Genomic DNA, 25,871 nt, shown 5'->3' with positions numbered 1-25,871 from the left:
GGTGTTTCTACGGTAGTGGTGTTCCGTTGGTAGGTTGGTGTTTCTACGGTAGTGGTGTTCCGTTGGTGTTTCTACGGTAGTGGTGTTCCGTTGGTAGGTTGGTGTTTCTACGGTAGTGGTGTTCCGTTGGTGTTTCTACGGTAGTGGTGTTCCGTTGGTGTTTCTACGGTAGTGGTGTTCCGTTGGTAGGTTGGTGTTTCTACGGTAGTGGTGTTCCGTTGATGTTTCTACGGTAGTGGTGTACCGTTGGTAGGTTGGTGTTTCTACGGTAGTGGTGTTCCGTTGGTAGGTTGGTGTTTCTACGGTAGTGGTGTTCCGTTGGTAGGTTGGTGTTTCTACGGTAGTGGTGTTCCGTTGGTGTTTCTACGGTAGTGGTGTTCCGTTGGTGTTTCTACGGTAGTGGTGTTCCGTTGGTAGGTTGATGTTTCTACGGTAGTGGTGTTCCGTTGGTGTTTCTACGGTAGTGGTGTTCCGTTGGTGTTTCTACGGTAGTGGTGTTCCGTTGGTAGGTTGGTGTTTCTACGGTAGTGGTGTTCCGTTGGTAGGTTGGTGTTTCTACGGTAGTGGTGTTTCTACGGTAGTGGTGTTCCGTTGGTAGGTTGGTGTTTCTACGGTAGTGGTGTTCCGTTGGTAGGTTGATGTTTCTACGGTAGTGGTGTTCCGTTGGTGTTTCTACGGTAGTGGTGTTCCGTTGGTAGGTTGGTGTTTCTACGGTAGTGGTGTTCCGTTGGTAGGTTGGTGTTTCTACGGTAGTGGTGTTCCGTTGGTGTTTCTACGGTAGTGGTGTTCCGTTGGTAGGTTGGTGTTTCTACGGTAGTGGTGTTCCGTTGGTGTTTCTACGGTAGTGGTGTTCCGTTGATGTTTCTACGGTAGTGGTGTTCCGTTGGTAGGTTGGTGTTTCTACGGTAGTGGTGTTCCGTTGGTGTTTCTACGGTAGTGGTGTTCCGTTGGTAGGTTGGTGTTTCTACGGTAGTGGTGTTCCGTTGGTGTTTCTACGGTAGTGGTGTTCCGTTGGTGTTTCTACGGTAGTGGTGTTCCGTTGGTGTTTCTACGGTAGTGGTGTTCCGTTGGTAGGTTGGTGTTTCTACGGTAGTGGTGTTTCTACGGTAGTGGTGTTTCTACGGTAGTGGTGTTCCGTCGGTAGGTTGGTGTTTCTACGGTAGTGGTGTTCCGTTGGTAGGTTGGTGTTTCTACGGTAGTGGTGTTTCTACGGTAGTGGTGTTCCGTCGGTAGGTTGATGTTTCTACGGTAGTGGTGTACCGTTGGTAGGTTGGTGTTTCTACGGTAGTGGTGTTCCGTTGGTAGGTTGGTGTTTCTACGGTAGTGGTGTTCCGTTGGTAGGTTGGTGTTTCTACGGTAGTGGTGTTCCGTTGGTAGGTTGGTGTTTCTACGGTAGTGGTGTTCCGTTGGTGTTTCTACGGTAGTGGTGTTCCGTTGGTAGGTTGGTGTTTCTACGGTAGTGGTGTTCCGTTGGTGTTTCTACGGTAGTGGTGTTCCGTTGGTGTTTCTACGGTAGTGGTGTTCCGTTGGTAGGTTGGTGTTTCTACGGTAGTGGTGTTCCGTTGGTGTTTCTACGGTAGTGGTGTTCCGTTGGTAGGTTGGTGTTTCTACGGTAGTGGTGTTCCGTTGGTGTTTCTACGGTAGTGGTGTTCCGTTGGTGTTTCTACGGTAGTGGTGTTCCGTTGGTAGGTTGGTGTTTCTACGGTAGTGGTGTTCCGTTGATGTTTCTACGGTAGTGGTGTACCGTTGGTAGGTTGGTGTTTCTACGGTAGTGGTGTTCCGTTGGTAGGTTGGTGTTTCTACGGTAGTGGTGTTCCGTTGGTAGGTTGGTGTTTCTACGGTAGTGGTGTTCCGTTGGTGTTTCTACAGTAGTGGTGTTCCGTTGGTAGGTTGGTGTTTCTACGGTAGTGGTGTTCCGTTGGTGTTTCTACGGTAGTGGTGTTCCGTTGGTGTTTCTACGGTAGTGGTGTTCCGTTGGTGTTTCTACGGTAGTGGTGTTCCGTTGGTGTTTCTACGGTAGTGGTGTTCCGTTGGTGTTTCTACGGTAGTGGTGTTCCGTTGGTGTTTCTACGGTAGTGGTGTTCCGTTGGTGTTTCTACGGTAGTGGTGTTCCGTTGGTGTTTCTACGGTAGTGGTGTTCCGTTGGTGTTTCTACGGTAGTGGTGTTCCGTTGGTAGGTTGATGTTTCTACGGTAGTGGTGTTTCTACGGTAGTGGTGTTCCGTTGGTAGGTTGGTGTTTCTACGGTAGTGGTGTTCCGTTGGTAGGTTGGTGTTTCTACGGTAGTGATGTTCCGTTGGTAGGTTGGTGTTTCTACGGTAGTGATGTTTCTACGGTAGTGGTGTTCCGTTGGTGTTTCTACGGTAGTGGTGTTCCGTTGGTGTTTCTACGGTAGTGGTGTTCCGTTGGTAGGTTGGTGTTTCTACGGTAGTGGTGTTCCGTTGGTGTTTCTACGGTAGTGGTGTTCCGTTGGTGTTTCTACGGTAGTGGTGTTCCGTTGGTAGGTTGATGTGTCTACGGTAGTGGTGTTCCGTTGGTGTTTCTACGGTAGTGGTGTTCCGTTGGTGTTTCTACGGTAGTGGTGTTCCGTTGGTAGGTTGGTGTTTCTACGATAGTGGTGTTCCGTTGGTAGGTTGGTGTTTCTACGGTAGTGGTGTTCCGTTGGTGTTTCTACGGTAGTGGTGTTCCGTTGGTGTTTCTACGGTAGTGGTGTTCCGTTGGTAGGTTGATGTGTCTACGGTAGTGGTGTTCCGTTGGTGTTTCTACGGTAGTGGTGTTCCGTTGGTGTTTCTACGGTAGTGGTGTTCCGTTGGTAGGTTGATGTTTCTACGGTAGTGGTGTTCCGTTGGTAGGTTGATGTTTCTACGGTAGTGGTGTTTCTACGGTAGTGGTGTTCCGTTGGTAGGTTGGTGTTTCTACGGTAGTGGTGTTTCTACGGTAGTGGTGTTCCGTTGGTAGGTTGGTGTTTCTACGGTAGTGGTGTTCCGTTGGTAGGTTGGTGTTTCTACGGTAGTGATGTTCCGTTGGTAGGTTGGTGTTTCTACGGTAGTGGTGTTCCGTTGGTGTTTCTACGGTAGTGGTGTTCCGTTGGTGTTTCTACGGTAGTGGTGTTCCGTTGGTGTTTCTACGGTAGTGGTGTTCCGTTGGTAGGTTGGTGTTTCTACGGTAGTGGTGTTCCGTTGGTGTTTCTACGGTAGTGGTGTTCCGTTGGTAGGTTGATGTGTCTACGGTAGTGGTGTTCCGTTGGTGTTTCTACGGTAGTGGTGTTCCGTTGGTGTTTCTACGGTAGTGGTGTTCCGTTGGTAGGTTGGTGTTTCTACGATAGTGGTGTTCCGTTGGTAGGTTGGTGTTTCTACGGTAGTGGTGTTCCGTTGGTGTTTCTACGGTAGTGGTGTTCCGTTGGTGTTTCTACGGTAGTGGTGTTCCGTTGGTAGGTTGATGTGTCTACGGTAGTGGTGTTCCGTTGGTGTTTCTACGGTAGTGGTGTTCCGTTGGTGTTTCTACGGTAGTGGTGTTCCGTTGGTAGGTTGATGTTTCTACGGTAGTGGTGTTCCGTTGGTAGGTTGATGTTTCTACGGTAGTGGTGTTTCTACGGTAGTGGTGTTCCGTTGGTAGGTTGGTGTTTCTACGGTAGTGGTGTTTCTACGGTAGTGGTGTTCCGTTGGTAGGTTGGTGTTTCTACGGTAGTGGTGTTCCGTTGGTAGGTTGATGTTTCTACGGTAGTGGTGTTCCGTTGGTAGGTTGGTGTTTCTACGGTAGTGGTGTTCCGTTGGTGTTTCTACGGTAGTGGTGTTCCGTTGGTGTTTCTACGGTAGTGGTGTTCCGTTGGTGTTTCTACGGTAGTGGTGTTCCGTTGGTAGGTTGGTGTTTCTACGGTAGTGGTGTTCCGTTGGTGTTTCTACGGTAGTGGTGTTCCGTTGGTAGGTTGATGTTTCTACGGTAGTGGTGTTCCGTTGGTGTTTCTACGGTAGTGGTGTTCCGTTGGTGTTTCTACGGTAGTGGTGTTCCGTTGGTAGGTTGGTGTTTCTACGGTAGTGGTGTTCCGTTGGTAGGTTGGTGTTTCTATGGTAGTGGTGTTCCGTTGGTAGGTTGATGTTTTCGTGGAATGTGCAGTAATAGTAACAATTTCAGAGATTTTACTGGGTTACAGTTTGAAGTAAATCAGTCAACTGAAATAAATTCATTCGGCCCTAATTTACGGATTTCACATGACTGGGCAGGGGCATAGGCCCACCCACTGGGGATCCAGGTCCAGCCAATCAGAATGAGTTTTCCCCCACAAAAGGGTTTTATTACAGACTGAAATACTCCTCAGATGATCCCACAGGTAAAGAAGCTGGATGTGGAGGTCCTGGGCTGGTGTGGTTACACGTGGTCTGCGGGTTGTGAGGCCGGTTTGACAAATTCTCGAAAACAACGTTTTATGGTAGAGAAATTAACATAAATTCTCTGGCAACAGCTCTGGTGGACAATCCTGCAGTCAGCATGCCAATTGCACGCTCCCTCTAAACATGAAACATCTGTGGCGCTCTGAGACAAAACTGAACATTTCAGAGTGGCCTTGTATTGTTCCCAGCACAAGGTGCACCTGTGTAATGATCATGCTGTTTTACCCCCTAGAGTCGAATGGAAGTATACTGTCAATGGAGACTGTTTAATGACAAATAAAGGGTGAAATACATGTTTAAATATCCTGATCTTTATCAGAAAAAGAAGAGACATTGATGTTTTTTTAGGAGTATCTGTTGTTCCCTATAGTGAATCTGTTATTCAATGCATTTGAATGGGCTAATAGCAGTAAGACCAAAAATGTATATATATTTTTTAATACTTCAAAAGGGGTCTTTAAAATTCCATATCAACTAGCTAAATGATCCTTGGTGTGACCTTCTTAATTAAAAACAATTCCAAATAGCTTTTGTAGAATTCAGCTCATCAAACATGGGACCAACACTTTACATGTAGCGTTTTTATATTGTTGTTCAGTGTAAGTAGTGAGTAAAGATGGTTTCATGGGAGTGTGATGGAGGAAAACAATAAAGGTTTATTATAGAATCTAGTGGGGATGGGGTAAGTACTCGGTTCAATGTTTGTATTCGATGGCTAATAATCTAATACAAGCACTCTAAATGTTCAAACTATTTAACAGCTTATTTCAAATGCTGTGACATTGTTTAAATTCAGTTGGAAATTTCAGCCCCATTTCACGCAAACATGTGAGGATTTAAATGATTTACATGAGATGCTAGAACAGAGACATTCTTTCAGATGGTCTCTAGAAGCGATAAGACATGGTTCTACCTGTCATCACTGCTCTAGAATCTAGTGATAAGACATGGTCGTGGTTCTACCTGTCATCACTGCTCTAGAATCTAGTGATAAGACATGGTCGTGGTTCTACCTGTCATCACTGCTCTAGAATCTAGTGATAAGACATGGTGGTGGTTCTACCTGTCATCACTGCTCTAGAATCTAGTGATAAGACATGGTCGTGGTTCTACCTGTCATCACTGCTCTAGAATCTAGTGATAAGACATGGTTGTGGTTCTACCTGTCATCACTGCTCTAGAATCTAGTGATAAGACATGGTCGTGGTTCTACCTGTCATCGCTGCTCTAGAATCTAGTGATAAGACATGGTCGTGGTTCTACCTGTCATCGCTGCTCTAGAATCTAGTGATAAGACATGGTCGTGGTTCTACCTGTCATCACTGCTCTAGAATCTAGTGATAAGACATGGTCGTGGTTCTACCTGTCATCGCTGCTCTAGAATCTAGTGATAAGACATGGTCGTGGTTCTACCTGTCATCACTGCTCTAGAATCTAGTGATAAGACATGGTCGTGGTTCTACCTGTCATCACTGCTCTAGAATCTAGTGATAAGACATGGTCGTGGTTCTACCTGTCATCACTGCTCTAGAATCTAGTGATAAGACATGGTCGTGGTTCTACCTGTCATCGCTGCTCTAGAATCTAGTGATAAGACATGGTCGTGGTTCTACCTGTCATCGCTGCTCTAGAATCTAGTGATAAGACATGGTCGTGGTTCTACCTGTCATCGCTGCTCTAGAATCTAGTGATAAGACATGGTCGTGGTTCTACCTGTCATCACTGCTCTAGAATCTAGTGATAAGACATGGTCGTGGTTCTACCTGTCATCACTGCTCTAGAATCTAGTGATAAGACACGGTTCTACCTGTCATCACTGCTCTAGAATCTAATGATAAGACATGGTGGTGGTTCTACCTGTCATCGCTGCTCTAGAATGTAGTGATAAGACATGGTCGTGGTTCTACTTGTCATCACTGCTCTAGAATGTAGTGATAAGAAATGGTCGTGGTTCTACCTGTCATCGCTGCTGAATTAAGAATGTCACCTAACTAAGCATGGTCTGTCTGTCTGTCTCTGTATCCTGTATCCATGCTCCAGGGACCAGGCGTGTAAAGGACATAAGCTGTCTAACGGGACGGGGGGGTTGTGTCACCCCCCTTCGGAGCTGGAGGAGGGAGAGGACGAGGACTCTAGTTCGGAGAGGAGCTCCTGTGCTTCCTCCTCAAACAACCAGAAGGATGGGAAGTACTGTGACTGCTGCTACTGTGAGTTCTTCGGACACAACGCGGTATGTATGGTAGTGATGGGGGGGAAAATACACACAGCTACACATCGCTCCATATCATACAGCCACACGTCGCTCCATATCATACAGCCACACGTCGCTCCATATCATACAGCCACACGTCGCTCCATATCATACAGCCACACGTCGCTCCATATCATACAGCCACACGTCGCTCCATATCATACAGCCACACGTCGCTCCATATCATACAGCCACACGTCGCTCCATATCATACAGCTACACGTCGCTCCATATCATACAGCTACACATCGCTCCATATCATACAGCTACACGTCGCTCCATATCATACAGCTACACGTCGCTCCATATCATACAGCCACACGTCGCTCCATATCATACAGCCACACGTCGCTCCATATCATACAGCCACACGTCGCTCCATATCATACAGCCACACGTCGCTCCATATCATACAGCCACACGTCGCTCCATATCATACAGCCACACGTCGCTCCATATCATACAGCCACACGTCGCTCCATATCATACAGCCACACGTCGCTCCATATCATACAGCCACACGTCGCTCCATATCATACAGCCACACGTCGCTCCATATCATACAGCCACACGTCGCTCCATATCATACAGCCACACGTCGCTCCATATCATACAGCCACACGTCGCTCCATATCATACAGCCACACGTCGCTCCATATCATACAGCCACACGTCGCTCCATATCGTACAGCCACACGTCGCTCCATATCGTACAGCCACACGTCGCTCCATATCGTACAGCCACACGTCGCTCCATATCGTACAGCCACACGTCGCTCCATATCGTACAGCCACACGTCGCTCCATATCGTACAGCCACACGTCGCTCCATATCGTACAGCCACACGTCGCTCCATATCGTACAGCCACACGTCGCTCCATATCGTACAGCCACACGTCGCTCCATATCGTACAGCCACACGTCGCTCCATATCGTACAGCCACACGTCGCTCCATATCGTACAGCCACACGTCGCTCCATATCGTACAGCCACACGTCGCTCCATATCGTACAGCCACACGTCGCTCCATATCGTACAGCCACACGTCGCTCCATATCGTACAGCCACACGTCGCTCCATATCGTACAGCCACACGTCGCTCCATATCGTACAGCCACACGTCGCTCCATATCGTACAGCCACACGTCGCTCCATATCGTACAGCCACACGTCGCTCCATATCGTACAGCCACACGTCGCTCCATATCATACAGCCACACGTCGCTCCATATCATACAGCCACACGTCGCTCCATATCGTACAGCTACACGTCGCTCCATATCGTACAGCTACACATCGCTCCATATCATACAGCCACACGTCGCTCCATATCGTACAGCCACACGTCGCACCATATCGTACAGCCACACGTCGCTCCATATCGTACAGCCACACATCGCTCCATATCGTACAGCTACACATCGCTCCATATCATACAGCCACACGTCGCTCCATATCGTACAGCCACACGTCGCACCATATCGTACAGCCACACGTCGCTCCATATCGTACAGCCACACGTCGCACCATATCGTACAGCCACACGTCGCTCCATATCATACAGCCACACGTCGCTCCATATCGTACAGCTACACGTCGCTCCATATCGTACAGCTACACATCGCTCCATATCGTACAGCCACACGTCGCTCCATATCGTACAGCCACACGTCGCACCATATCGTACAGCCACACGTCGCTCCATATCGTACAGCCACACGTCGCACCATATCGTACAGCCACACGTCGCTCCATATCGTACAGCCACACGTCGCTCCATATCGTACAGCCACACGTCGCTCCATATCATACAGCCACACGTTGGTGCACCAAAACCTCAGTATTTTTCTTCGCTTTTTCTCCATCTTCTTTTAGATATTGAGCCAATTTGTTTTCAGCCCTTTTTAAATTTTCGTGACTGATCAAATCTTGCTTTATCATGTCTCTCGTTATTCTGCAGCAGATACGTGCACCGCAACTGCTGGCATTGTTTTGGATTAAATAATCATTACTAGAACAAATGACTATACTGTACAATAATAGGTACATATACAGAGAATTCAGAAAAGAATTCACACCCCTTGACTTTTTCCACATTTTGTTACAACCTTATTCTAAAAGGGATTAAATCGTTCGTCCCCCCCTTCAATCTACACACACTACCCCACAAGGATGAAGTGAAAACAGGTTTAGATTTTTTTTTGCAAATGTATTTATAAAAAAATAAAAAAAAGTTGTTCCGTATTTACATTAATATTCAGACCCTTGTCTGTGAGACTCTAAATTGAGCTCAGGTGCATCCTGTTTCCATTGATCATCCTTGAGTTGTTTCTACATTCAATTGATTGGAGTCCCCCTGTGGTAAATTCAATTGATTGGACATGATTTGGAAAGGCACACACCTGTCTATATAAAGGTCCCACAGTTGACAGTGCTTGTCAGAGCAAAAACCAAGCCATGAGGTCAAAGGAATTGTCTGTAGAGCTCCGAGACAGGATTGTGTTGAGGCACAGATCTGGGGAAGGGTACAAAAACATGTCTGCAGCATTGAAGGTCCCCAAGAACACAGTGGCCTCCATCATTCTTAAATGGAAGAAGTTTGGAACCACCAAGACTCTTCCTAGAGCTGGCCGCCCGGCCAAACTGAGCAATCGGGGGAGAAGGGCCTTGGTCAGGGAGGTGACCAAGAACCCAATGGTCACACTGACAGAGCTCCATATTTGGGAGAACCTTCCAGAAGGACAACCATCTCTGCAGCACTCCACCAATCAGGCCTTTATGGTAGAGTGGCCAGACGGAAGCCACTCCTCAGTGAAAGGCACATGACAGCCTGCTTGGATTTTGCCAAAAGGCACCTAAAGGACTGTGTCCTTGAGTGGCCCAGACAGAGCCTGGACTTGAACCCGATCGAACATCTCTGGAGAGACCTGAAAATAGCTGTGCAGCAACGCTCCCCATCCAACCTGACAGAACTTGAGAGGATCTGCAGAGAAGAATGGGAGAAACTCCCCAAATACAGGCTTGCCAAGCTTGTAGCATCATACCCAAGAAGACGCGAGGCTGTAATCGCCAAAGGTGCTTCAACAAAGTACTGAGTAAAGGGTCTGAATATTTATTTAAATGTTACATTTCAGTGAAGTTTTATTTATTTGCAAAAATTTCTACAAACTTGTTTTCGCTTTGTCATTATGAGTAATTGTGTGTAGATTGATGAGGGAAAACAACTATTTAATCAATTTTAGAATAAGGCTGTAACGTAGCAAAATGTGGAAAAAGTCAAGGGGTCTGAATACTTTCCGAAATGCACTGTTTGAATTGGAGACAAAATAATAAATTTCAGTGCTATTTATGAACCGCCAACAACAAATCCTTAAAGAAAAACATTAAAGAATGATCTGTTTGATTTTGCTATATATATATATATATATATATATATATATATATATATATATATATATATATATATATATATATAGATAACACTGGATGGCATGAGAGATGAGTTGGTCAAGCATCACAAACACAAATAACTGTAGAGATGTAACCGATGTGAAATGGCTAGCTAGTTAGCGGTGGTGCGCGCTAATAGCCTTTCAATCGGTGACGTCACTCGCTCTGAGACCTTGAAGTAGTGGTTCCCCTTGCTCTGCAAGGGCCGCGGCTTTTGTGGAGCGATGGGTAACGATGCTTCGTGGGTGACTGTTGTTGATGTGTTCAAAGGGTCCCTGGTTCGCGCCCGGGTCGGGGCGAGGGGACGGACTAAAGTTAAACTGTGACAGAGAGGCGTCTAAAATAGTACAGTACTATTGTGCAAAAGCGACTGGGTAGTGTCGTGTGTTGACTGCGACCTGGTGTTGTTGAAGGCCCGGCTGGCAGTGGGAAATAAGGATTTAATTCATATTGATATGAATGAATTTAACACTCTTTGACAAACGAACACAGAGATCACTAACAAACTACTAGGTCGTCGGCTCTTACCTTAGCTGAGGGCTCCATGGTGGCGGCCATCTTGGATCCAGTGCTGGACACCAGATCCATGCGCCTGCCCAGTCCCTTCACCATCTAACCCTGAGGGAGAAAAACATGTTTCAGAACTTTATCAGTCTTATTTATTTGGCTCTACAATAAAGTAAATTGTCACAGAGACCAAAATGTTTTTACACACACAAAGGGATTCACTTCCTCTTTACATCTGTCTCTCTCCCCGTCAATGAATTATCATGAACTTGTTAGCTAGCTCATTTGTTTTGTGGGATACAGGGATGAAGAATATACCACGACTGGTGAAATAGGCAGTGAACCATTTAGGCTAACGTTAGCTATAGCAGCTTGTCCTTAAACTTCTCTTCGATATAGTACTGTCATTCCAGCAACAGGGGCTATAGCCTACCTTGAACAACACAAAGTACAGGTAGGTAGTGAAGGCCTGATTTTAGTTGAACTAATTCATTGTGTGACGGGCTTACCAAGGAAAAACTTCCAAACGGACTAATTCGAGGTAGAAAAGAAAGAAAAGCAGCGCTAGAATCCCTCTCTTTTAGTTTACTACAATGTTCCCTCTACTTGGTCAAACGTGGACACACTTCTGTGGTTACAAAGCGCAGGCAGGAAGGTGAGCCATGGTTTGGCATCGACAGTGGTGCGCATATAGCATCGTCTGTGGTTTTTATATCTTCTGCGATGCAAAGTTTCAATGCTTCTCTAGTTTGGCCAATATAAGCGACCCTCCACAGATGCATTTGAGCATGTATATGCGGTGTACTTAACTAGCGTAACATACCTCGCTTGTTCCTCGTCGAAAACGCTCTCATCATGGATGGAGAGATGAAGTGACAAGACGATCGCTCAAAGTAATGACAACTAACGTTAGCTAGCTAAATCAAACAACAAGTAACATGGCTATTTATCTGAGAAGTCATCTTCAACGTGATTGATGACTTAACTAAGAATACATCAGTCGCTTCTCATCCGTGCACTCGTTCACACCCCCGTCGGAGACTAAAAGCAGTAGATTGATGTTTCCTTTTCCATCTAGGAGGGGAGCGAGGGCAAGTGGCCAGCGCTAGCAAGAAATGGGACGCGGCTCAGAATGACCGCTAATGACAGAGAGTTTTAGAATAGGATTTTGATTGTTTTGCTACCTGAAATCTAAAATAATTCAGAACTATTGCGATACTGTTTAATGTATTTGGGATCACTTTTCATTTTGACCAGCTACCCACTGATCAAGCAATATCGGAAGAAAGCGTGAGCCTCTTTTTATGAACGTTACCTCTCCGCTTATGGTTAACGTTACTTGTCGACCAAAATTAAAAATCCGACCCTCTTGTACATTGTTGATTGTCAATGACAACTTTATACTACATCATTACAAGCTAGCGCGCAAATTTTCCACAAAAACAGATTTTCGTTTAAATTTAGTCTTTTCCCCAATAATTATTCACCCGAGGGGTCCCGTAGGCCCGTTTGGAACGTCGAATCGCTATAAAAATCGCAGTGTCAAATTGCAATACATATACAATCAGGATATCGTGAGGTCCCTGGCTTTTCTCAACCCTAATGTATAATATGGCACACTTAGTCATTGATTGAAATTGCATTAAAAGCATGAACAGTATAACTATTGATTGACAAAAGTAATTTGACTGCTGCTACTGTGAATTTTTCTGACACAGTGTTGTATGTCTCTTAGTAATGGGATTGTAATTGTAATAGGATTTATGGAGAACTTTTCCTTTGCCACATTGTTCACGTTGGGGCAAAATGTAAACCCATTTGGTCGGGGCGCCAGGTAGTCTAGTGGTTAGAGAGTTGGGCCAATAACCGAAAGGTTGATGGATCGAATCCCCGAGTTGACAAGATTAAAAATCTGTCGTTCTGCCCTTGAACAAGGCAGTTATAACCCACTGTTCCTAGGCCTTCATTGTAAATAAGAATTTGTTCTTAACTGACTTTCCTAGTTAAATAAAGGATAATGAAATGTGAAATCCGGTGACCTGGGGTGGTCTAGCTGCTGCCTGTGGAGCACATGTACGATATACAGCTGCCAGCATGGGCTGGAATCCGACCCACTGCTATTTCAGCACTACCTTTCATCTTGGTCTCTCTCCAGCCAATAAACATACAACAACAAAAAGCAAAATCAGATTGTGGCTGGGTTTCAATCCACAAAGATGCTCCCTCCATTCTGCCCGTCCTTCCCCTAAATCTGAAATGGCTGTTTTCTGTTACTGTCACCTAAGGGGAGTGAACAAGGGCAAAGGAAGTCATTATAAATTAAACGCATCCTATTGAAGAAGGATAATCTCTCTCTCTCCTCTGATCGTGTCCTCTCCTCCCTCCAGCCCCCGGCCGCTCCGACCAGCCGTAACTACACAGAGATCCGTGAGAAGCTCCGGTCCCGTCTGACGCGTCGTAAGGAGGAGTGTCTTCCCCAGAGACGGGACTCGGACCCGGCCGTGTCCACCTCCATCGACAACCGAGACGTGGACGAGCTGTTGGACTTCATCAACTCTTCAGAGCACAAACCAGCCAACAGCGCAAAGGCTGCCAAGCGGGCACGCCATAAACAGAAGAAGAAGGTGATGTCAAATGACATGGTGGGAATAGTCATCAATACAGATCAGTTAATACATCTTAAAGTGTTTGGCGTTTGTCTATATATGGATTTGTTTAAGTAGGATATTAGTAGTTATCACCTGTTTCTGTAGTGAGACAGTTTGATGTACAGGACACCCCCTGGACAGGGCACTAGTCTATCACCTGTTTCTGTAGTGAGACAGTTTGATGTACCAGGACACCCCCTGGACAGGGCACTAGTCTATCACCTGTTTCTGTAGTGAGACAGCTTGATGTACCAGGACACCCCCTGGACAGGGCACTAGTCTATATCCTGTTTCTGTAGTGAGACAGCTTGATGTACCAGGACACCCCCTGGACAGGGCACTAGTCTATATCCTGTTTCTGTAGTGAGACAGCTTGATGTACCAGGACACCCCCTGGACAGGACACTAGTCTATATCCTGTTTCTGTAGTGAGACAGTTTGATGTACCAGGACACCCCCTGGACAGGACACTAGTCTATCTCCTGTTTCTGTAGTGAGACAGTTTGATGTACCAGGACACCTCCTGGACAGGACACTAGTCTATATCCTGTTTCTGTAGTGAGACAGTTTGATGTACCAGGACACCCCCTGGACAGGACACTAGTCTATCTCCTGTTTCTGTAGTGAGACAGTTTGATGTACCAGGACACCTCCTGGACAGGACACTAGTCTATATCCTGTTTCTGTAGTGAGACAGTTTGATGTACCAGGACACCTCCTGGACAGGACACTAGTCTATCTCCTGTTTCTGTAGTGAGACAGTTTGATGTACCAGGACACCCCCTGGACAGGACACTAGTCTATCTCCTGTTTCTGTAGTGAGACAGCTTGATGTACCAGGACACCCCCTGGACAGGACACTAGTCTATATCCTGTTTCTGTAGTGAGACTGTCTGTCTGTCAAATTGTATTTTTGTTTAACCTTGATTTAACTAGGCAAGTCAGTTTTAAGAACACATTCTTATTTACAGTGACAGCCTCCTGTCTAACCATCTATCTGTCTCTCCCCACCTCAGGAGAAGCAAACCCAGGCAGGTAGTGGTGATGGTGAGGGAGCTGGTAGCGACCCCCCCTCAACCCCTCCGGAGCCCAGTGAGGACCCAGACCACCTCAGTCAGGAGGAGGAGGAGGAGGAGGAGGATGTGGACGGGGAGTACGGTGAAGGCCCGGAGGCTAGTCGGCTGCTGGAGTGGCCCCAGCTGGAACTAGAGAGGGTCAACTCCTTCCTGACCTCTCGGCTAGAGGAGATCAAAAACACCATCAAGGTAAGGATACCTGAGTCCCAGATGGCGCCCTATTCCCTAAATAGTGTGCTACTTTTAACCAGGGCCCATGGGCAAAAACTAATGCACTATATAGGGAATAGGGTGCCATAAGGCTCTGGTCTACAGTAGTGCACTATATAGGGAATAGGGTGCCATCTGGGACTCATATGATCATATGTAGGGCACTATAAAATCCGTAAGGCGGAAGGAGTTCAACAACATTTTTTGGATTGAATTTAGTAGGAAATCAACTACACTGAACAACAATATTATTACACTGAACAACAATATTATTACACTGAACAACAATATTATTACACTGAACAACAATATTATTACACTGAACAACAATATTATTACACTGAACAACAATATTATTACACTGAACAACAATATTATTATACTGAACAACAATATAAACGCAACATGTAAAGTGTTGGTACCGTGTTTCATGAGATGAAATTAAAGATCCCAGAAAGTTTCCATACACACAAAAAGTTTATTTCTTTCAAAATTTGATGAAGCTGAGGAGCTTTTCTGTCTGTAATAAAGCCTTTTTTGTGGGGGAAAAACTTATCCTGATTGGCTGAGCCTGGCTCCTCGATGCTTTGGCCTGGCTCCTCGATGCTTTGGCCTGGCTCCTCGATGCTTTGGCCTGGCTCCTCGATGCTTTGGCCCGGCTCCTCGATGCTTTGGCCCGGCTCCTCGATGCTTTGGCCTGGCTCCTCGATGCTTTGGCCTGGCTCCTCGATGCTTTGGCCCGGCTCCTCGATGCTTTGGCCCGGCTCCTCGATGCTTTGGCCCGGCTCCTCGATGCTTTGGCCCGGCTCCTCGATGCTTTGGCCCGGCTCCTCGATGCTTTGGCCCGGCTCCTCGATGCTTTGGCCCGGCTCCTCGATGCTTTGGCCCGGCTCCTCGATGCTTTGGCCCGGCTCCCAAGTGGGGGGGCTCGGCCCACCCATGTCTGCGCCCGGGGGTTCCCCACCCATGTCTGCGCCCGGGGGTTCCCCACCCATGTCTGCGCCCGGGGGTTCCCCACCCATGTCTGCGCCCGGAGAATGTAGTGAATTTATTAGAAAATGTATTAATTTACCCAAGATTATGATAAGACATGGACAAAATTCATCAGTGATGCGTATTGTCCTTCAACTTTCTGCAACACAGGAATGCCCCTGTCTGTTTTTCTACCACTTTGTGTAGCCGTTAGCGATGACGCTAACGATGACCATCTTCTGGTAGAAGGAAAGCCTCTCCCAAGAAACCTTCTCAATTAATGAAACCTTAACGACAAAGTAGTCTATGGCAGAATGATACCATGATTATTTGCATCACTCCTGTGGTGATTTGTTTAGCAAACTCGGCAATCGTACCAAAATAAAAATGTGGTAGATTCCTCAGTGGTCTCCTGCTGTTGTTTTAAGTATCCTTGGGGATTTAGAACATCCAATTTTGGTTGTTTTTCTATAAAGAAAGTGTGATTTATTTTTTTGTATACTTGTGTATACTCTCTGCAATCTGAGAAACAGTTGAACCCCTGATTTTAAGGCAGTTTAGCTGTTTTAAATGTTGGATTATTAAACTTAATTGCTGCTTTTCTAATCTTTTCTAAAATAACAACGTTGACCTTTGACCTTGCAGGACTCTATCCGGGCCTCGTTCTCCATGTACGACCTCAACCTGGATGTGAATGACTTCCCGAAGAAGGCTGCTACTCTGGAGGGCAACCATCTTCTCTCCCACCTCAACGGCTCCTCCTGCTCTGACCTGCAGCAGATAGACCTAGACCTGGCCCCTCTCTCCCTGGGTACCTTCAAGAGCCATCTGGACCTGGTCAGCGGCTGGGAGGAGGCCCATCCCCGGGACAACTCCCCCATCGGCCCCATCTCACCCCCGGCTTGTGCTACTGTACCTGGGGTAGGGGGACCGTGGGCTGCGGCTGGTACTGGGGCGAAGGATGTTCAGAGGCTCCACACCACCCCCAGCCTCTCCAAGCTGATCCGGGTGCGTTCCCCAGAGAGGTGCCGCTCTGCTAGGCCTGAGAATAAACACCAGGCCCCTGCTTCGATCCAGACCCAGGCCTCTATTAAGGTAGCTAAGCCTAAAGAGGAGACCCCAGCGGAGCCCAAGAGCATTACTATCCCTACTCCTGGGGCTGGGGTTAATGCCGGGGCTGGCAAGCTGAAGAAGGGCAAGAAGCAGCAGCAGCAGCAACGGCAGGACCAGCTGCATCCAGAACAGAACCAGACCAGACCCGGATCCAAAGCAGCTGCGGAATCTCCGAAAACTGGTTCCAACAGTTCTGATGCTGTGGGTTCTAAGGCAGGTTCTGGTTCCAAACCACCACCTCACTCGGCTGAGAGCCAGAGAACCGGGCCAAGGAGGGCAGAGGAGACCAAGCCCACCCGGCAGCAGGCCACCAACGGGACAGTGAGTTGCTCGGGTGCTACCAGCACCCAAAGAGGGAAGGGGGAGGAGCAAGAGGCCAAAGGTCACTCTGTCACCTCAACCAATCACAACCAAGCCCAGCAGCAACAGCCCAAGGGGAAGAATAAGAAGAACAAGAACAAAGGAACCAGCCGCAACATCGGTACGTTACATGACCCTCTAGTGGACTGTCTCTAGTGTTATACATGTTGTAGGAGAGGAGACCTGTTAGTTTAGATAACCCTCTAGTGGACTGTCTCTAGTGTTATACATGTTGTAGGAGAGGAGACCTGTTAGTTTAGATAACCCTCTAGTGGACTGTCTCTAGTGTTATACATGTTGTAGGAGAGGAGACCTGTTAGTTTAGATAACCCTCTAGTGGACTGTCTCTAGTGTTATACATGTAGGAGAGGAGACCTGTTAGTTTAGATAACCCTCTAGTGGACTGTCTCTAGTGTTATACATGTTGGAGAGGAGACCTATTAGTTTAGATAACCCTCTAGTGGACTGTCTCTAGTGTTATACATGTTAGTTTAGATAACCCTCTAGTGGACTGTCTCTAGTGTTATACATGTTAGTTTAGATAACCCTCTAGTGGACTGTCTCTAGTGTTATACATGTAGGAGAGGAGACCTGTTAGTTTAGATAACCCTCTAGTGGACTGTCTCTAGTGTTATACATGTTGTAGGAGAGGAGACCTGTTAGTTTAGATAACCCTCTAGTGGACTGTCTCTAGTGTTATACATGTTGTAGGAGAGGAGACCTGTTAGTTTAGATAACCCTCTAGTGGACTGTCTCTAGTGTTATACATGTAGGAGACCTGTTAGTTTAGATAACCCTCTAGTGGACTGTCTCTAGTGTTATACATGTTAGTTTAGATAACCCTCTAGTGGACTGTCTCTAGTGTTATACATGTTAGTTTAGATAACCCTCTAGTGGACTGTCTCTAGTGTTATACATGTTGTAGGAGAGGAGACCTGTTAGTTTAGATAACCCTCTAGTGGACTGTCTCTAGTGTTATACATGTAGGAGAGGAGACGTGTTAGTTTAGATAACCCTCTAGTGGACTGTCTCTTGTGTTATACATGTAGGAGAGGAGACCTGTTAGTTTAGATAACCCTCTAGTGGACTGTCTCTAGTGTTATACATGTAGGAGAGGAGACCTGTTAGTTTAGATAACCCTCTAGTGGACTGTCTCTAGTGTTATACATGTAGGAGACCTGTTAGTTTAGATAACCCTCTAGTGGACTGTCTCTAGTGTTATACATGTTAGTTTAGATAACCCTCTAGTGGACTGTCTCTAGTGTTATACATGTTAGATTAGATAACCCTCTAGTGGACTGTCTCTAGTGTTATACATGTAGGAGAGGAGACGTGTTAGTTTAGATAACCCTCTAGTGGACTGTCTCTAGTGTTATACATGTTGTAGGAGAGGAGACCTGTTAGTTTAGATAACCCTCTAGTGGACTGTCTCTAGTGTTATACATGTTAGTTTAGATAACCCTCTAGTGGACTGTCTCTAGTGTTATACATGTAGGAGAGGAGACGTGTTAGTTTAGATAACCCTCTAGTGGACTGTCTCTAGTGTTATACATGTTAGTTTAGATAACCCTCTAGTGGACTGTCTCTAGTGTTATACATGTTAGTTTAGATAACCCTCTAGTGGACTGTCTCTAGTGTTATACATGTTGTAGGAGAGGAGACCTGTTAGTTTAGATAACCCTCTAGTGGACTGTCTCTAGTGTTATACATGTTGTAGGAGAGGAGACCTGTTAGTTTAGATAACCCTCTAGTGGACTGTCTCTAGTGTTATACATGTTGTAGGAGAGGAGACCTGTTAGTTTAGATAACCCTCTAGTGGACTGTCTCTAGTGTTATACATGTTGTAGGAGGGGAGACCTGTTAGTTTAGATAACCCTCTAGTGGACTGTCTCTAGTGTTATACATGTTAGTTTAGATAACCCTCTAGTGGACTGTCTCTAGTGTTATACATGTTGTAGGAGAGGAGACCTGTTAGTTTAGATAACCCTCTAGTGGACTGTCTCTAGTGTTATACATGTAGGAGGGGAGACCTGTTAGTTTAGATAACCCTCTAGTGGACTGTCTCTAGTGTTATACATAGAGGAGACCTGTTAGTTTAGATAACCCTCTAGTGGACTGTCTCTAGTGTTATACATGTAGGAGAGGAGACGTGTTAGTTTAGATAACCCTCTAGTGGACTGTCTCTAGTGTTATACATGTTAGTTTAGATAACCCTCTAGTGGACTGTCTCTAGTGTTATACATAGAGGAGAGGAGACCTGTTAGTTTAGATAACCCTCTAGTGGACTGTCTCTAGTGTTATACATAGAGGAGACCTGTTAGTTTAGATAACCCTCTAGTGGACTGTCTCTAGTGTTATACATGTTGTAGGAGAGGAGACCTGTTAGTTTAGATAACCCTCTAGTGGACTGTCTCTAGTGTTATACATGTTAGTTTAGATAACCCTCTAGTGGACTGTCTCTAGTGTTATACATGTTAGTTTAGATAACCCTCTAGTGGACTGTCTCTAGTGTTATACATGTTGTAGGAGAGGAGACCTGTTAGTTTAGATAACCCTCTAGTGGACTGTCTCTAGTGTTATACATGTTGTAGGAGAGGAGACCTGTTAGTTTAGATAACCCTCTAGTGGACTGTCTCTAGTGTTATACATGTAGGAGAGGAGACCTGTTAGTTTAGACAACCCTCTAGTGGACTGTCTCTAGTGTTATACATGTAGGAGACCTGTTAGTTTAGATAACCCTCTAGTGGACTGTCTCTAGTGTTATACATGTTAGTTTAGATAACCCTCTAGTGGACTGTCTCTAGTCTTATACATGTTAGTTTAGATAACCCTCTAGTGGACTGTCTCTAGTGTTATACATGTTGTAGGAGAGGAGACCTGTTAGTTTAGATAACCCTCTAGTGGACTGTCTCTAGTGTTATACATGTTAGTTTAGATAACCCTCTAGTGGACTGTCTCTAGTGTTATACATGTTGTAGGAGAGGAGACCTGTTAGTTTAGATAACCCTCTAGTGGACTGTCTCTAGTGTTATACATAGAGGAGACCTGTTAGTTTAGATAACCCTCTAGTGGACTGTTTCTAGTGTTATACATGTAGGAGGGGAGACCTGTTAGTTTAGATAACCCTCTAGTGGACTGTCTCTAGTGTTATACATAGAGGAGACCTGTTAGTTTAGATAACCCTCTAGTGGACTGTCTCTAGTGTTATACATGTAGGAGAGGAGACGTGTTAGTTTAGATAACCCTCTAGTGGACTGTCTCTAGTGTTATACATGTTAGTTTAGATAACCCTCTAGTGGACTGTCTCTAGTGTTATACATAGAGGAGACCTGTTAGTTTAGATAACCCTCTAGTGGACTGTCTCTAGTGTTATACATGTAGGAGAGGAGACGTGTTAGTTTAGATAACCCTCTAGTGGACTGTCTCTAGTGTTATACATGTTAGTTTAGATAACCCTCTAGTGGACTGTCTCTAGTGTTATACATAGAGGAGAGGAGACCTGTTAGTTTAGATAACCCTCTAGTGGACTGTCTCTAGTGTTATACATAGAGGAGACCTGTTAGTTTAGATAACCCTCTAGTGGACTGTCTCTAGTGTTATACATGTTGTAGGAGAGGAGACCTGTTAGTTTAGATAACCCTCTAGTGGACTGTCTCTAGTGTTATACATGTTAGTTTAGATAACCCTCTAGTGGACTGTCTCTAGTGTTATACATGTTAGTTTAGATAACCCTCTAGTGGACTGTCTCTAGTGTTATACATGTTGTAGGAGAGGAGACCTGTTAGTTTAGATAACCCTCTAGTGGACTGTCTCTAGTGTTATACATGTTGTAGGAGAGGAGACCTGTTAGTTTAGATAACCCTCTAGTGGACTGTCTCTAGTGTTATACATGTAGGAGAGGAGACCTGTTAGTTTAGATAACCCTCTAGTGGACTGTCTCTAGTGTTATACATGTTAGTTTAGATAACCCTCTAGTGGACTGTCTCTAGTGTTATACATGTTGTAGGAGAGGAGACCTGTTAGTTTAGATAACCCTCTAGTGGACTGTCTCTAGTGTTATACATGTTAGTTTAGATAACCCTCTAGTGGACTGTCTCTAGTGTTATACATGTTGTAGGAGAGGAGACCTGTTAGTTTAGATAACCCTCTAGTGGACTGTCTCTAGTGTTATACATGTTGTAGGAGAGGAGACCTGTTAGTTTAGATAACCCTCTAGTGGACTGTCTCTAGTGTTATACATGTTGTAGGAGAGGAGACCTGTTAGTTTAGATAACCCTCTAGTGGACTGTCTCTAGTGTTATACATGTTAGTTTAGATAACCCTCTAGTGGACTGTCTCTAGTGTTATACATGTTAGTTTAGATAACCCTCTAGTGGACTGTCTCTAGTGTTATACATGTTGTAGGAGAGGAGACCTGTTAGTTTAGATAACCCTCTAGTGGACTGTCTCTAGTGTTATACATGTAGGAGAGGAGACGTGTTAGTTTAGATAACCCTCTAGTGGACTGTCTCTAGTGTTATACATGTAGGAGAGGAGACCTGTTAGTTTAGATAACCCTCTAGTGGACTGTCTCTAGTGTTATACATAGAGGAGACCTGTTAGTTTAGATAACCCTCTAGTGGACTGTCTCTAGTGTTATACATGTAGGAGAGGAGACCTGTTAGTTTAGATAACCCTCTAGTGGACTGTCTCTAGTGTTATACATGTTAGTTTAGATAACCCTCTAGTGGACTGTCTCTAGTGTTATACATGTAGGAGAGGAGACCTGTTAGTTTAGATAACCCTCTAGTGGACTGTCTCTAGTGTTATACATGTTAGTTTAGATAACCCTCTAGTGGACTGTCTCTAGTGTTATACATGTTGTAGGAGAGGAGACCTGTTAGTTTAGATAACCCTCTAGTGGACTGTCTCTAGTGTTATACATGTTAGTTTAGATAACCCTCTAGTGGACTGTCTCTAGTGTTATACATGTTGTAGGAGAGGAGACCTGTTAGTTTAGATAACCCTCTAGTGGACTGTCTCTAGTGTTATACATGTTGTAGGAGGGGAGACCTGTTAGTTTAGATAACCCTCTAGTGGACTGTCTCTAGTGTTATACATGTTAGTTTAGATAACCCTCTAGTGGACTGTCTCTAGTGTTATACATGTAGGAGAGGAGACATGTTAGTTTAGATAACCCTCTAGTGGACTGTCTCTAGTGTTATACATGTTGTAGGAGAGGAGACCTGTTAGTTTAGATAACCCTCTAGTGGACTGTCTCTAGTGTTATACATGTAGGAGAGGAGACCTGTTAGTTTAGATAACCCTCTAGTGGACTGTCTCTAGTGTTATACATGTAGGAGGGGAGACCTGTTAGTTTAGATAACCCTCTAGTGGACTGTCTCTAGTGTTATACATAGAGGAGACCTGTTAGTTTAGATAACCCTCTAGTGGACTGTCTCTAGTGTTATACATGTAGGAGACCTGTTAGTTTAGATAACCCTCTAGTGGACTGTCTCTAGTGTTATACATGTAGGAGAGGAGACGTGTTAGTTTAGATAACCCTCTAGTGGACTGTCTCTAGTGTTATACATGTTGTAGGAGAGGAGACCTGTTAGTTTAGATAACCCTCTAGTGGACTGTCTCTAGTGTTATACATGTAGGAGAGGAGACCTGTTAGTTTAGATAACCCTCTAGTGGACTGTCTCTAGTGTTATACATGTTGGAGAGGAGACCTATTAGTTTAGATAACCCTCTAGTGGACTGTCTCTAGTGTTATACATGTTGTAGGAGAGGAGACGTGTTAGTTTAGATAACCCTCTAGTGGACTGTCTCTAGTGTTATACATGTTAGTTTAGATAACCCTCTAGTGGACTGTCTCTAGTGTTATACATGTTGTAGGAGGGGAGACCTGTTAGTTTAGATAACCCTCTAGTGGACTGTCTCTAGTGTTATACATGTTAGTTTAGATAACCCTCTAGTGGACTGTCTCTAGTGTTATACATGTTGTAGGAGAGGAGACCTGTTAGTTTAGATAACCCTCTAGTGGACTGTCTCTAGTGTTATACATGTAGGAGACCTGTTAGTTTAGATAACCCTCTAGTGGACTGTCTCTAGTGTTATACATGTAGGAGACCTGTTAGTTTAGATTACCCTCTAGTGGACTGTCTCTAGTGTTATACATGTAGGAGACCTGTTAGTTTAGATAACCCTCTAGTGGACTGTCTCTAGTGTTATACATGTTAGTTTAGATAACCCTCTAGTGGACTGTCTCTAGTGTTATACATGTAGGAGAGGAGACGTGTTAGTTTAGATAACCCTCTAGTGGACTGTCTCTAGTGTTATACATGTAGGAGAGGAGACCTGTTAGTTTAGATAACCCTCTAGTGGACTGTCTCTAGTGTTATACATGTTGTAGGAGAGGAGACCTGTTAGTTTAGATAACCCTCTAGTGGACTGTCTCTAGTGTTATACATGTAGGAGAGGAGACCTGTTAGTTTAGATAACCCTCTAGTGGACTGTCTCTAGTGTTATACATGTAGGAGACCTGTTAGTTTAGATAACCCTCTAGTGGACTGTCTCTAGTGTTATACATGTAGGAGACCTGTTAGTTTAGATAACCCTCTAGTGGACTGTCTCTAGTGTTATACATGTAGGAAGGGAGACGTCAGTGTGAATGATGATGCGATCAGACAGCATGACCGTTCGTTGGTTGTGATGTTTCTGTCCTGTTTCTTTCCTCCCCAGAGGATGTGTTTCTCCCTAAAGACGTAGACCCAAAAGAAATGGATGAGATTGATCGTGAGGTGGAATACTTCAAACGGTAACGCTCGGCCTCTGTGACAATCCAAAACATTTTAGGGCCGCTTTACCAAACAGACAAGAGATTCTTAGTCTTAAGACTGAGCTTGGTCTTTGTCTGGGAAACTGGCCCTTGTGGTGTTTGTTGTTTTGCCGTCACCAGCCTCCTGTTCATTCAACCAGATTGTGATATTTCTCTTTCTCTCTCTCTCTCTCTCCTCTTTCTCTCTCTCTCTCTCCTCTTTCTCTCTCTCTCTCTCCTCTTTCTCTCTCTCTCTCCTCTTTCTCTCCCTCCATCTCTCTCCTCTTTCTCTCTCTCTCCTCTTTCTCTCTCTCTCTCTCTCCTCTTTCTCTCTCTCTCCATCTCTCTCCTCTTTCTCTCTCCCTCCACCTCTTTCCTCTTTCTCTCTTTCTCTCTCCTCTTTCTCTCTTTCTCTCTCCTCTTTCTCTCTCTCTCTCCATCTCTCTCCTCTTTCTCTCTCCCTCCATCTCTCTCCTCTTTCTCTCTCCCTCCATCTCTCTCCTCTTTCTCTCTCTCTCCATCTCTCTCCTCTTTCTCTCTCCCTCCATCTCTCTCCTCTTTCTCTCTCCCTCCATCTCTCTCCTCTTTCTCTCTCTCTCCCTCCATCTCTTTCTCTCTCTCTCCCTCCATCTCTTTCTCTCTCTCTCCCTCCATCTCTCTCCTCTTTCTCTCTCTCCCTCCATCTCTCTCCTCTTTCTCTCTCTCTCTCCATCTCTCCTCTTTCTCTCTCCCTCCATCTCTCTCCTCTTTCTTTCTCTCTCCCTCCATCTCTCTCCTCTTTCTCTCTCTTTCTCTCTCTCCCTCCATCTCTCTCCTCTTTCTCTCTCTCTCTTTCTCTCTCTCCTCTTTCTCTCTCTCTCCCTCCATCTCTCTCAATCTTTCTGTCTCTCTCTCTCTATCTCTCCTCTTTCTCTCTCCCTCCATCTCTCTCCTCTTTCTTTCTCTCCATCTCTCTCCTCTTTCTCTCTCTCTCCCTCCCTCTCGCTCCCTCCATCTCTCTCGTCTCTCTGTAGGTTTTGCCTTGACTCTGCTAAACAGACCCGCCAGAAGGTTCCAGTAAACTGGTCCAACTTTACCCTCAAAAAGGTTCCTTCCAACGCAGCCCAGTAACTGACGGGTTCTAGACTGCAGAACCCCCCCCCCCACATAACTATGTCCATGCGACGGCCTGAGGCCTTCTCTCATTCCTCCTCCTCCTCTTTTTCCTCACCAAGCCAAGGGACCCTGGTGCAACACCATTTTCTCATGCAGGACTGCGATACTGCGTTGCTATTGGCTGACAGCCAGGGATCATTCACACACAGGGGCGACTGAGAATAGACTCTGCTGTTTCGCAACGACGGGAGATGAGATCCGGGTTGAAACATGGAGAACTCACACCCTTCTGTCTATCAGATCTGATCTACTGTGTACTTCACTATGTAGTATGGAAAACAGTTACCTTATACAATAAAGTGTTTTTATTGCAATTGTGGCACATTTTAACATTGTTGAAAACTTGGATTGTTATTGGTTGGTTTTATTTGGTGCTTCTGTTCTCCAAAGGTACTGACCTACGACCCACGACCCATGACCTATGACCCATGACCTATGACCCACGACCTATGACCCACGACCTATGACCTATGACCCACGACCTATGACCCACAACCTACGACCCACGACCTAAGGTGTCTTTAGATTAGGGTATCTCTCCCTCAACCCTCTGGATATCTGTCTATCTCTGTGGAATGGCACTGTTAACATGAAGAATCGCCTCTGAATGTTTTTACAATGTTTTTAAGAAGGTTATGGTATGGAGGAAACGGGCATTTTTTTAAACTGTTAAAACACAATATACTGTCATACATGGTTATCTATACTGTCATAGACACCATGTGTGGGCTGGTTATCTATACTGTCATAGACACCATGTGTGGGTTGGTTATCTATACTGTCATAGACACCATGTGTGGGCTGGTTATCTATACTGTCATAGACACCATGTGTGGGCTGGTTATCTATACTGTCATAGACACCATGTGTGGGCTGGTTATCTATACTGTCATAGACACCACCACCATGTGTGGGCTGGCTATCTATACTGTCATAGA

General features: G+C 45.4%; 1 protein-coding gene across 2 annotated transcripts in view; it reads left to right on the top strand.

Annotated features, from left to right (window-relative positions):
- Nucleotides 1-25,263, top strand: part of LOC129843328 (protein FAM193B-like) — a 40,604-nt gene extending 15,341 nt beyond the window's left edge. Inside the window, exons 6-11 of one of the 2 annotated variants that reach the window (XM_055911963.1) lie at nucleotides 6,428-6,617; nucleotides 12,985-13,221; nucleotides 14,262-14,510; nucleotides 16,149-17,097; nucleotides 23,703-23,778; nucleotides 24,792-25,263. In XM_055911963.1, the coding sequence (XP_055767938.1) occupies nucleotides 6,428-6,617; nucleotides 12,985-13,221; nucleotides 14,262-14,510; nucleotides 16,149-17,097; nucleotides 23,703-23,778; nucleotides 24,792-24,888 (1,798 nt within the window). In that variant the 3' untranslated portion in view covers nucleotides 24,889-25,263. Of the gene's footprint in view, nucleotides 1-6,427; nucleotides 6,618-12,984; nucleotides 13,240-14,261; nucleotides 14,511-16,148; nucleotides 17,098-23,702; nucleotides 23,779-24,791 lie in introns of both variants that reach the window. The other variant, XM_055911961.1, reaches the window with a different exon arrangement.
- The last annotated feature ends 608 nt before the right edge of the window (nucleotides 25,264-25,871 follow it).

This window comes from Salvelinus fontinalis, unplaced genomic scaffold (genome assembly GCF_029448725.1).
Source record: "Salvelinus fontinalis isolate EN_2023a unplaced genomic scaffold, ASM2944872v1 scaffold_0114, whole genome shotgun sequence".
In the NCBI taxonomy this organism is placed as follows: domain Eukaryota; kingdom Metazoa; phylum Chordata; class Actinopteri; order Salmoniformes; family Salmonidae; genus Salvelinus; species Salvelinus fontinalis.
Note: the sequence above shows the minus strand (reverse complement) of the source record. Positions and strands in the feature narration are given on the sequence as shown.